Below are 12,813 nucleotides of genomic sequence, written 5' to 3'. Positions count from 1 at the left end.
GTTTTATTTACAAAATCTAGCAGTCTATTTGGGCCACAAGCCCCCAGGCCCTTCGTAGGAGCGTTCCACCGTTGGTACTGTGTACACAAACATCTTAAGCATCTGCTTAGAAGGAACGCTAAGGAGAGGACCTGGGAGGACTGGGGTCTGTAATAGGGAAGATTGTGGGAGCGTGCAGGGGTAATTCTGTTACCTTTTAATTATCAGAGAATGGAGGTTTGACGGAGGAACTCGTAGTTTCAGTACTACTTACCTCCCTCACTGTCCCCAAATGTGTGGCCGGACTGCGGTCCTAGCTTAGGAGGGGTTCAGAGACAGCTCACGTGTCCCAGCCGGCCCAGCCTGAGTCCTGCGACCCCGCCTCCCCGGCCGCGGCGCTGGCCACGCCCCACTTTGTTATCCGACGCTTTTCTCGGTCAGCTGGTGCTGGCGTCAGGTGGAGGGATGGGCTGGCTCAGCTCGACCCGGCAGGGCTTGTTTACTATGGCCGATGATCTGGAGCAGCAGTGAGTTAACCTTGTCTCTTTTCTCTCTCTCCTTCTCTCTCTCGGGGCCGTGAACCTGGGACTGTCTGTGGCTGAGGAACAGTTTTAGACATCTTCCCGCCTTTCCTTTTCAGGTCGGCTTCCGGGGAGGGCTGGGGGCTGCGTTTGCTTGCTTGCTTTTGCCCAGGAGTTGCGGCCGCGGAGCCTAGGGAGTGATGGAAGATAACGCTTGCCTGCAGCCCAGCGATTCTTACTTTCCACTTTAGTCTCGGCGATTATTCCTCGCTCCCCTCTAAAGCCTGCGCCCTGGGATTAGATTTAGTGATGATGTCTCAGATCCCTCAAAGCAAGCGTGTGTGGACGCGGGTGCGGGGGTAGCAGCCAGGTCTGCGGCTAGTCTGCGTTTGCTCCCCGACGCGAGTCGGAGGTGTGGGAAGAGCATCGCTTAGCCCCGCTACGCGAAGGCTTGGAAAGCGGAGAGAGGGCTCCTCTGGGCTGGGATTGGTCTGGGTTAATAGGCTTGCAAGTTCCTTTAGCTTTCGCCCGGCGAGACGCTTAGTCGCCAGCAATCCTAGTTGATAGTTTTTAATCATCATTAACAATCTCCTTAATGCTATGGTTTCAGAATTAGAGCTTTTGGATTTTGTTACCGCGATCTCAATGACATCAAGTTTGGGATGCCACCTGTAGGTGGTGTGGCAAGCAGTTCACCGTCTGATAGGAACAAGGAAAAGTTGCTAGGAGAATGACTCAGCTTCCACCCAAGCCCGGGTTATACCAGAACTGGGCCTTTCCTGAATCCCGTGTTCCCCCCATTTTGGAGCTGCTTGCAAAACTAATAACGTTATGACAGTAATAGCTTCCCAGGCTTGAAGGAATTGCCAAGGAGAGTGGTACTTTCCAAAATGATGCTTTCAAGAGGAAATTTACAATACCTACAATGACTTAGGTTAAACACAGAATATTAGAGTTGATATTCAGTCAGTGCAGTTTCTTTCTACAAATGAAGAATCCAGTGTCCAAAGAAGTTAGACCCCAATATCACAGAGGTCTAGAACAGGGTTCTTACAGCACAGAAGCTCTTCCGGCTCACCCACCATCAGGGTAAAGATCCTAGAGAGATGAGACCACCCTAGTCAGGCTAAGCTTGTGGCTAAGGGACCACTTTGCTTCTTGCCTCAGTTTCCCACCGCAGGCTTCCACATCTCCCCAGGGGTACTGAGCAATAGTGTGCCAGGTGCTACTTCCAGCACTTTACTGGTAACATTTTCAGTGAAGAAGAGAGGCGGGGTATCTGAAGATCTCTGCAGAGCAGCCCATGATGCTGTTGTTCCTTGGGACAGCATCTCTCCTGAATGCTGCTTTGGGCAGATACGAGGCCATGTGGGGTCCAGATGACATGTTCTGACTTGTCACAGTCTCTGTAGGATGGAGAGAAAGTTTGTCTCCTAAGACCAGCAACATTCTATGGTCTTGGTGCCCACACTTCAAGCCTGTAAGGAATTCCAGTGGATCATTTGAAGGGTTCTGAGTCTTCATAGAATTGAGACCAACAGTTCTCATCTGGCCAAAGCCATTGATGGACCAGTTTCAGCTGTAGCTCCAGCAATTCAAACCTCTTAAGATTTGAGTAACTGAGATTTGCTACTTGAAAAGCACAGAATATGGATAGTTTATGATTTGGCCAGGGGAAAGAACATCTACTGAAAGTGTGTATTATGGTAGGCATTATTCTGTGCTTTAATTTATTTGATCTTTATGACAACTCTATGAAGTAGATACTATTATTACCTCCCTTTTAAAGATGAGGAAACTCTGACAGAGAAAGGCTAAATAATGTGCTAAGGACACATTGCTGGTGAGTAGTGATGCCAGGATTAGAACTCTGACCTTTGGCTTTAGGTCACATGTTCTTTCAGAAAGCAGGCAAGTGTAAAACTAGTTGTATATTGAGTATCCATGTGTGGCCTTAAAAAGCTGAGGCTGGAATGTCCAGAGGAAACACAAGGAGAAACCTGGATTTGACTTTATTTTTTTTGGCCTTGTTTCTCAGCAGTGAAAGCACAGAGTCCTAACCACTGGACCACCAGGGAATACCTGAAACCTGGATTTGAGATCCAGGTCCTGGTTCTGCTTCTTTTTCTTTAACTAGATGTATGGCCTCTTGGGGCATCACTTTGCTCATCTGTTAAATTAAGAGGCTGGACTAGATTTCTACGGAAGTAGCCTAATCTAAAATTCTGCAGTTCAAATGATGCAGCCCAGTGTGTAGCGAGAGGGGATTAGTAGTAGTTGCCCTCACTCCTTCACAGAATGCCCCTGCTTGACTATTCTGATGTATACAGGCCCTTCCTATAGCTGGTAATGTCCATCCTGAAATCCACTTCAGCCAGGCAGAGTTCAAGAAAAGAAAAATATGGGATGGAAGAGGAATAACAAAAGCGATTCATTGAGCATCTGTTTTATCCCGGGCACCTTATGAGATTCCTTTCATATCTGGATGCTCAAAGACAGATTATTTATCAGGCCAACACCACTCTGCTCATAAATGACATTACTATGACGTAACTCTAGGGTTTTTAAAACATTACTCTAATACTGGTACGTTCAACCTGTACCCTGCAATAAGTCCCCTGGCTGTAAAGTAGAAAACAAGATAGGTTATCTTACCTGTTTTACTGCAAGCCATTGGTGGCGAAATTTCTACTCATTTTATAATCTGGAAACAAGGCCAGAGGCAACATGTGTCCTATCAGGGAATCAAAACTGAGCTTGAACCCAGGTCTCCCTCCTCTTACTCCCTGCCTATCCCAACACATCATTCAAGGCTGGACTGATTGCCTGAGAGCCCCACTGGCCACTGACACAGTGCTCTGGACTCCCAGGGGCTGGGAAGCAGGCATACACCAACCCTGGTACTCTGCCAGGAGGGCAAGTGGCATGGGAATTTGTCCTACTCTAAAGGAACATACAGTCCTAGGGATGGCAAAGGAAAACTGAAACATTAGTTAAAAGTTGGGTTTTTTTCCCCTCCTTGTAACCTCCTTGAACATTATAATAACCAATAACAAAGGGGAGTTGTAAAGCTCAAATGAGATAAAAAATGTGAAAGAGCTTTATAAACTGTAAAGTGCTGTACACATAGTATTCTGAGTATCTGTTGCAACAAAGGGTATGTTGTTGCTAATAACCATTTACCAGAGAAGAGTAACAGTGTATCAGGCAGCCATGGAATTGCTGACTGCCACAGGGGCAGGTTTCCTGAGCCTGGGAAACACCCTGCACCCTGATAACTCTTTTGTAACTGCCAGCAAGACTGGGGGTATCAATGTTTGCAATATTGCTAGTGAATGTTTCTGTGTGTTCCTGTCCCAGGCCTCAAGGCTGGCTGAGCAGCTGGCTGCCCACTTGGCGCCCCACTTCCATGTCTCAACTGAAGAATGTAGAAGCCAGGATCCTCCAGTGTAAGTAGAAGGTGGCTTGTGCCACCTCCTTCAGGAGCCCCAGGATACAGGGTCTTCCCAGAGCCTGGCCCACTGAGCCCACTGATTCCTGGTCGACAATGCTCAATGTGGAAGGAAGGGATGTCCGTGATTGGAGGGAGGCAATTTGGGCAGAGGATGCACATTCTATGATAGCAGTTCCTTAACATCTCCTGCCCTGTCCATCAGAACAGAAACTCTCCAGCAGAAACCATTCTGCCACATCCCACAACTTCACCTCAAACCCTGTACCAGCTATTAACACACAATGTGTGCAAATACACATTCACTTCTTCCTTCTCTTATTCTTTTTCCATTTCTCCCTTTCTCATCAGACAAACACTTAGATTTACCACCTTCCTAGCCAAGGACCAGCAATCCTATATTCTCTAATAATACTGTTCCTTGTATTCTACCCAATAAGCCACCCTTCCCCTTCATCCAGTTACCAGAGTAGTTGGGGATTCCCACTGGCCAGCTCTCCTAGGCAATGTTCTGTGGGGTCAGGGCATCCCCCTAGGAGCACCAGCAGCCACCAGCTCAAACAAGACCCTTGGGCCCCATCTTCCCATATTTCTCATATGATCTTTCTTGCCCTGCACCTATTGCCCTAGCCGTGGCTACTCTCTCTCTTATGGGTCTGAGTAAGTACAGCCACAGAACAGTCAGTTTTCAAGCCTTTGTCTGAAATCCATGTGACTTACCTCAGGTAGCTCTGTTGTGCGACTGTCTTCACGCCAGCAGAGCAAACACTGCCCACCTTCATCTTTCCCTAAGAAGGACCTGGCTTGACCCTCCCAGATACCCTCAGTGAGGACACACTCTCCCTCCGTCAAGCCCCAGGCATATACAGGTACAAGAGTGATGAATGCCAGAGCTCTGTGGGGTCACTTCTACCCTGGACCCAAAGGGAGCCCAAGGAATACAATGGCCCCTCTTAACGCCTACGGATATCTACAAGGATCTTCCCTTCAAATGGTAGAGAATCTGCTTGCAACGCAGGAGACCTGGGTTCGATCCCTGCATCAGGAGGATCCTCTGGAGAAGGGTATGGCAATCCACTCCAGTATTTTTGCCTGGAGAATCCAATGACAGAGGAGCCTGGCAGGCTACAGTTCGTGAGGTGGCAAAGAGTCAGACACAACTGAGCAATTAAGACTACTAACACTAGACATCTACAAATTGTACTTGGAGTTGAACTCTTAGGCTGTATGATCAGAGAGTTGTAAAAGGAAAGGTGAGAGAGGCCAGGAAGGGTTTGGGGATGAGAGAGGGCTGAAAAGTGAGGGTCCAAGCAAAAAGATCATGCGGTCAGCACACAGTCTTATCCTCTGCCCTGGACCCCCTCTCCCCAGGCCTCCAGAACAAGTTCCTGGCTCGATATGTGTCCCTCCCAAACCAGAACAAGATCTGGACAGTGACAGTGAGCCCTGAGCTCAGGGACCGCACCCCACTGGTGATGGTGCACGGCTTCGGGGGCGGCGTGGGCCTCTGGATCCTCAACATGGATTCACTGAGCACCCGCCGCACATTGCACACCTTCGATCTGCTAGGCTTCGGGCGAAGCTCGAGGCCAACGTTCCCCAGGGATCCAGAGGGGGCCGAGGACGAGTTTGTGACCTCAATAGAGACGTGGCGGGAGAGCATGGGAATCCCCAGTATGATCCTCCTGGGGCACAGTCTGGGAGGATTCCTGGCCACTTCCTACTCGATCAAGTACCCTGACAGGTAAGGAGGAGCCACCTGTCTGCATCATAACAGTGCCTTGCTGGGAATCTTCCATTACTCATTTCCAGTTGTTCTCTTCCTGGGCAACTTAGGGCTATGGTACCTTCAAGCAAAGAAAACTTGTCTTCTCCCTTTCCCTCCTTTAGAGTTAAACACCTCATCCTGGTGGACCCGTGGGGCTTTCCCCTCCGACCAGCTGACCCCAGTCAGGTCCGTGCACCCCCGACCTGGGTCAAGGCTGTGGCCTCTGTCCTAGGGCGTTCCAATCCACTGGCTGTTCTTCGAGTCGCTGGGCCCTGGGGTGAGTAGCCTGCAGATAGAGAAACTGTCTCCTCCAACCACAGCTGTCCCATTCTAGAGGCCCCCCTGCGTCTGGACGCTCACCATCCCCTTTTGTTCATGAAAAGTGGGAATAAGCCTAGCGTTATTATTTAAAGCTGTTAATCTGGACCAAATGTCTTGGTCGGCAGTTTCAGAAGGTTTTTTTTCCCCCCTTCATCTGCCCGGAAAAAGTTTTTCTATTCAAGAGACAGATGGAGCAGAACTTCTACTCTGTGTCCCCAGAGAGAGAGAAAGGGGTTTCGAGATGACTCTTCCTCTACTGAGTTTTTATGCTACATGTGTGGGTTTGTGGCAGCTGTTGGTGTTTCAACATGGTCACTATGGATCCCATCTCTGCAACTCACCCAGCATCTGTTGCCAGGAGAGGTCAGAACCAGAGCCTCCAGCATCACCTACAGAGGCAGGCAAGCCCCTCTACACCATGCCCTGCCCTAGTCAGACACCACATCACCACTTAGTAGCTGTTAGCAAATCCTGTGAGTGAAGGGAGGAAGGAGGCAGGGCAGCCAGAGTGCATAAATTTAGTAGGCCCCAGCCTTCTGACCTCACACTACTGGCACCTTCCTGTCTGGAGAGGAGCCTTTTAAGGAAGTAAAAGCAGCTTCCCTTTATGGTAAAGGTGGGTGACGCTCTATCTTGCACTGATGGCTTATATATACACGGTAATGTTCAGCAGCCAATTATTAGGGGTTAACTGCTAGTGGCTGAATAAGAGTTGTCTCTCTAGGCCCTTCAAGAGAAACAGAATGGCTCTGGGTAAAAGAGAAAAGCGAGCATATGAGCAAAAGGTAGGAGTCTGGGGAGAAAGGAAGGAAAACAAGAGACACAGGTGCCAAGGGTACTAAACGGGCAGAGGACTGGTCTTCTTAGGTGCCCAGCACTGAGCACTCCAGCAGACCTTCCCTAATCCTCCAGGCAGGAGCCCTGTTCTAATCACTGTCCCCATTTCTGGACTTGCCTCTGGCCAGGGCCACGCATAGACATCAGAGCTAGTATGGTAGGGACAGGTGGCTGGCAGCCATGGAGGAGGGCGAGTGCCCAGGGGATCCTGCCACACCTCCCTCTCACCCCTCCGCACACAGAGAGAGCAGACCGGAAGAGAGAGAGAGGCCAGGAGACTAGGCCCAATTTTTACAGTGTGTTCCCAGTGCCCTACTGCTTGTGTATGGACTATTTAAAGAAAGGTGAAAGGAGCAGATTTCTCTAAAACTGCCCCGAGTCTGAGATGCCAGTGTTAGGTTTGCCTCATCACTTGTATTCTGTTACAGGCCTGAACCTGAGAGGGCTCTTGGTTCCATCCACTACCCTCAGAAGATTAAAAGGCCACAGGTGGTCTCAGGGAGAAAGAACATAGCTCAGACCATAAAAGCAAAGCGTCTCAACCATGGACTCTTGTGGGGTTTGTGATCCTTGGAGGAAAGGATCTTGGGATTTCATTGAGCTGCAAGTAATCCAGTTCCTCAGTGACCTTAGACTGTCCAAATTCTTTGGCAACTAACTGACTCTCGTTTGAGGTTACCTGGAGCTTCCCAAAAGACTTAACATGCTCTGTGACTATAACCTTAAGTGTACAAAGCAAACAAACCCTTAAGAGAAATAACGTTTGGTTAAAGTTGTTAAAACAATGACAGGGGTCTTTCCTCCCCACTCAAACTGGCTCCCCCACGTTCTGTTCTCTCCCAGGGCCCGGCCTGGTACAGCGATTCCGACCGGACTTCAAGCGCAAGTTTGCAGACTTCTTTGATGATGATACTATATCAGAGTATATCTACCACTGCAATGCACAGAATCCCAGGTGAGGGCAGCTCTGGGAGTCAGCTCAGCGTCGATGGGTTTGGAGCGAAAACTCCAGAACTATCCCAGGATCAGTCTGTGCTGTATTTTTTTTCTTCCACAGAGCTCTCATCCAGTTAGGGAAACATAGGCGTTAGCAGGCTTGCTTATTTCCAGAGACTTCCCCAGGGATAGGCAAAAAGGGATGGAGAAGATAATAGATTAATTAAACATACCACCTCTCTCTATAGAGGAAGACCCTTACTCTTTCCTGGAGGTAAGCAGTTAGCCTGACAGGCAAAGAGTCTGGAAAACACTTGCAAAGATCTTTTTTTTTTTTTTTGAACTGAAGAAGTATTATGAACATGGTATTGTTGTAAAGGAAAAGAAAGAAAAGAAAGGAAGCAAGTCCTCTCCTGTCCCAGACCTGTAATTCCCTCATTTTCTTGTTATTTTCTGTCTGAGATATCATGTGATATTGCTTCAGAGAACCTCCTTGTATATCTTCCTTGGCACATGTGTGACTGTACCTCTAGGCTATAGTCCTACAAATAGAATTGCTGATGGAAAGATTATATATTTTAAAACATAATGTTTGTGCACCTTGAAATATTTACTGTTGGGATAGGAATGCCTTTTCTGTCTTTTGGAGAATTGAGGATGTCCCCAGAATCTGAACAAGTTTATGTTTGTGACAACTCAGACAGTGGGCCCCTGGCCCGTACCCTGTGATCCGCAGTCTTGGCAGCCACCAGCCAGGGTGGAGTAAGGGAGGTAATCTTCCCTTGGGCAGTGCCATGTGAGCTGCTGATACCATGAGGCACCACCTCTGTGGGGAGTTCACCCCAAGCTGCTAGGAAGCATCGCAGGCGAGCCAAGATCACTGGAAGCAGCAGCACTGCCCTGCCTCATTTCAGGCCTGTTCAGCCTGAAGCTGTGAAGCAACTGGGACTTTGCATTCCAGTAGCACTGTCTGAGCATTAACCTCAAATTCAGACTGCTTTCAGGCAGCGTGGGAACTGTCCATCTAGCGTTCCTCAGAAGCTCAACTGATGGAAAGGCCCTGCTTAAACAGCAGTCTAGAAACTCAGTTCAACAGTCAAATCAGCTTTCTGCTCGTGATCCCTCTCAACTGGGCTCGGTGCCAGTCTCATACCCCCTGAGGCCTTGCAGGCCCACCCCTAGTCCTTCCCCAGAGTGTTCCCCAGTCTCAGTCCTACTTCAGTATAATGAATGGCCTCCCATCTAAGCCACAGGTATGTAGTCACACAACTCACTTAGGTCCTGGAAGAAGCAGAGATGATATTGGTGATAACCCGCCGCTTCCCCCAAACACCGTCACTCAATTTTATAAGCCCCTGAGTCTTTTTGAGTTGTAATCTTGAGTTCATGGTAACTGTTACCATTCCCTTGGAAAACATAATTTAGCAAAAGAATAATTATTTGGGGGATGGGATACTTATTTCGCTTCACTAAACTTAGGGGCTTTGTACATATTTTCATTTTCCCCATAATGACCTCAAAAAGTGGGTATAATTTCTCTCCAGTTTGTAGATGAGAGAACTAAGGTGTATTCTGGTTCCACAACTTGCTAAGAAAGTAGAACCAGGATTTGAAGGTATGTCTCTCTGACTCCAGAGTCCATGACTGTTCCCCTGTGCTGCAGTGTCTTAGAAAAGGACTCTGTTCCTGGTGACCTGTGCAGAACTCAGGCTCCCCTTCATCTCAGGGATGCTAAGGAGACTGGGAACATAACCCTGTAACAGACCAAGCCTGCTGGGTGCCAGTCTCCCCAACCTTGCCTGCTTCCCACAGCAGTGACAGAGCCGTCCGGACAGCTGGCTTCCCCTCCAGCCTTGCAGACCCCTCCCGACACGGCCTCTGAAAGCTCTCCCTCAGGAAATGACCAGGGAGCAAAGTAGATTAGATTGGCCGTCCTTGCTTCTCAGGTAGCACAAACTCCCCCTGGGTCCTCGCAAGCCTGACGTCTCATTCCCCAGGCTCCTCAGTTAACCCTCTGTGCCTCTGTAGGCCTTGCCCGTCAGAGCCCACTTCAAGGAGCCCTTCGACCCTCTCCTCCAGCCCCAGCCAGCCAACTCCCTAATCTGTGTTCTCCTAGAACTCCCTACCCTTTCATAATTCTTGGGAAATCTGAAGTTAAGTTAATCCTGTAATTCATTATGTAGTGCCTGAAGGATGAGGAAAATGGGAACTCCGGGAGGGCAGGCACTGCGTGTGTCTTGTTCGTATGTGCCCACCCTCCGCCCAGGCTGCCACATCAATAGCTGTTAAATACATATTATCCTGTATGTAATACAGGTTAATATGGCACTCCTCAGCGCCAAGGGGTTTTCACATGTGTGTCCCTCCTACCTCATCTCTGTGCGGACCCTCTGGAGATTCAGTCCTGTCTTGTAATCTTCCTAATATTTACTGAGCCTAGTGCTGGGCTTGGAGGTAAACAAAAAGAGGCCAAAGATGTGCCCCAGCCTCCGAGGACCCTCAGATTGACATTTTATGCTGTGGCATTTACTCATCGCCTCACCCTGTTTTGCTTTTCCAGTGGGGAGACGGCATTCAAAGCCATGATGGAGTCCTTTGGCTGGGCCCGGCGCCCCATGTTAGAGCGAATTCACTTGATTCGAAAAGATGTGCCCATCACCATGATCTATGGGGCCAACACCTGGATAGACACCAGCACGGGAAAAAAGGTGAAGCTGCAGCGGCCGGATTCCTACGTCCGAGATTTGGTACGTTGCCACCAGGGGAGACAGACTGAGGTGGAAATCTTGCAACATGCAGCACGTGTTGATTTGACTCAGTGTAGCTAAGAGACCAGGTAGCGAAGGGTGACGGGAGAGTCAGGGAGAAAGAGTGGAAAGTTTGAGATAGGGTCATGAATTTGAAAGGGTTGGCTCTCTGTAATATCATAATTCAGGGTTCCTTGCCTCTGTGTAGCCAGTCAAGCTAAAAGGCAGGTTCTTGTCCAGTAGTCAGGCATAGGGAGCATGCTGCCCTCTTCCCCTGTAATTCTCACTCCAAATCAGAGCTGGGTACAATAGAGGCTGCCAAGAAGCCTTCCCACCATTCTCCTGCCTCCACCTTCATTTGCTAAGGAGTGTGCTTACTTATGGCTACCCACTCCAGTATTCTTGCCTGGAGAAGTCCATGGACAGAGGGGCTGAAGAATTTTCACTTCGTGCTTACTTAGACTGGTGCCTCACGGGTCCTGGGTATCGAACCTATGGGTGCCATGAGCATGGTGGGACTAGTGTGGAAGGAAAGATACAATCAGGGACCATAGGAGAAGTAAGGATGAGACATTGGGATTCACTGGTTGCCACTGGGAAGTGCAAGATATGGGGAGAAAGGTGGACAGTTGTCTTAGAAAAAATAAGTGCTTATGGCAGCAGGCGAGCAGGTTTACAAGAGAAAGAAATGGTGTGGCTGCTTTCCAGTGCCTAGAATAAAGGGCCATCCTGCCCCTGGCGGGGTCCTCCCTCCATAGGAGATCGAGGGTGCCTCGCACCACGTGTACGCAGACCAGCCGCACATCTTCAACGCGGTGGTGGAGGAGATCTGCGACTCAGTCGATTGAGCTGCTCTTCCTGGAGGACGTGGAGAAAGCCAGAGAGTTGCTCTCACCTTCCTGTCTCCTTACTTACCCCTCTGTCCTTTCCTCACCGACTAACATGTGCCAGCCAGGTGGAGTCTTGGGCTGTCCCCAGGGCAGGACCACAGAAGAACAAAGAGCACTATGACCCCACACTGAAGGCTGGAGGCAAAAGCTGCTAGAGGCCTTGCACTCCCCACCCTGGGAGAGCGTAAAGGGTTGTAGAGTGCCACCCCATTCTCTCCATGCCGGCGTCACCAGGCGGTGGTTGTGAGGGGACTGCACCAAGCCACGCCCCCTGTGCCAAGGGAGGGCAGCTGCTCCTCCTGCACAAAGGAGAGGCTCTTAACAGCCTGCCCAGGTCTGGAGTGTGTCTGCAGGGGTGGGGGAGGTTCCATGCAGGACATCTTCCTCCTCCATCACCCCTGGCCCCCCAGCCCATGCCAGTTCTGTTCAGGGGCTGGTTGGGGAGCTACCAAGAGCAGGTCCTGGAGCTCTCGTGACCTAAGAGGTCATATCCAAAGCTCTCATTAGCAGAGGAGGCAAAGGGCAGGGCATGGCTGGTCCATGGAGAAACAGCTCAGGGCTCCTGGCGGACTCTGTTTGCTAAGGTTTGAGGCAGGCATGGAGGTCACGGGGCTGGTCCTGGCCAAGGATAAGCCCACCTGGCCGCACATTCCAGCCTCTTTGTACAAGGATTCTGTTTTCCTGCTGTGTCTCAGCCCTGGCTGCCTAAGCCCGGAACACTCAACTGCTTCCTTCCCTGCCCCTTCTTTCTCCCACTGGGAGGCCTCTGGCCTCCCTCTGTGCCTTGGGCCCTGAAGCCCCACCCACACAGTACTGAGAACAGTGACCCCTGATGGAGAGAAGGGAAGGCCCTTCAACCCCAAGCCGTGTCTGGATCCCCATTGTCTCTAGTATCTGCAGGGTTTTTTGCCTGCTCACGTGAACCTCTGCCCAGGATCCAGTGGGGAGCCTCCAGCCAGCAGTTAGTTCCCTGTCCTCATCAGCCACAGGATGGTTCTCATTGCCTGGCCCTCCATCCCTGCTGCCTGTCCTTCTGGTCTCCAGCTCATCTGTCCCCGACCTACCTGTCACTCTCTCCCGGGGACTGGTTCTGGGCAGTAGGCGGGGCCTGGCCCCAGAACTAGGGTAGCTCCCACCTACTTCTTCACTTTTGTAAAGCCAACCCTTTCACCAGAATAGTATTAACTCCTGGTGCTTTGTACTACTGGTCCAGCTGCCTTGGGCTCCTTTTCTATATTAATAAAGAAATGAATCAAAATCGCTCATGGTGATGATGTTTAATATTGCTCTGACAAGAGTGCTGGGGTGGTGCTGAATTCACAACCTCTCCTGTGATGTCTGAGTCAGAGGAGGGGCCCTGAGA

General features: G+C 50.0%; 1 protein-coding gene across 2 annotated transcripts; it reads left to right on the top strand.

Annotated features, from left to right (window-relative positions):
- The first annotated feature begins 400 nt into the window (after positions 1-400).
- On the top strand, positions 401-12,712 carry ABHD4 (abhydrolase domain containing 4). Of its 2 annotated transcripts, none has more exons than XM_027553339.1 (7): positions 401-506; positions 3,861-3,949; positions 5,323-5,695; positions 5,842-5,996; positions 7,721-7,832; positions 10,374-10,560; positions 11,319-12,712. In XM_027553339.1, exons 1-7 carry the CDS (start codon positions 445-447, stop codon positions 11,406-11,408), a joined length of 1,068 nt encoding a protein of 355 aa, XP_027409140.1. In that variant the 5' UTR covers positions 401-444; the 3' UTR covers positions 11,409-12,712. The 2 variants fall into 2 exon arrangements, with proteins under 2 accessions (XP_027409140.1, XP_027409141.1); XM_027553340.1 differs by having other exon boundaries at positions 470-619; positions 11,319-12,704.
- Positions 12,713-12,813: the final 101 nt, after the last annotated feature.

Source organism: Bos indicus x Bos taurus, chromosome 10 (assembly GCF_003369695.1).
Source record: "Bos indicus x Bos taurus breed Angus x Brahman F1 hybrid chromosome 10, Bos_hybrid_MaternalHap_v2.0, whole genome shotgun sequence".
In the NCBI taxonomy this organism is placed as follows: Eukaryota; Metazoa; Chordata; class Mammalia; order Artiodactyla; family Bovidae; genus Bos; species Bos indicus x Bos taurus.
Note: the sequence above shows the minus strand (reverse complement) of the source record. Positions and strands in the feature narration are given on the sequence as shown.

Bases quoted from the DNA above. Each gene is read 5' to 3' on its own strand.
- ABHD4 (XM_027553339.1), top strand. From the start codon at position 445: ATGGGCTGGCTCAGCTCGACCCGGCAGGGCTTGTTTACTATGGCCGAT. The intron at 507-3,860 runs GTGAGTTAACCT...TTCCTGTCCCAG, and splicing joins GCCGATGATCTGGAGCAGCA to GCCTCAAGGCTGGCTGAGCA. The intron at 5,997-7,720 runs GTGAGTAGCCTG...GTTCTCTCCCAG, and splicing joins TCGAGTCGCTGGGCCCTGGG to GGCCCGGCCTGGTACAGCGA.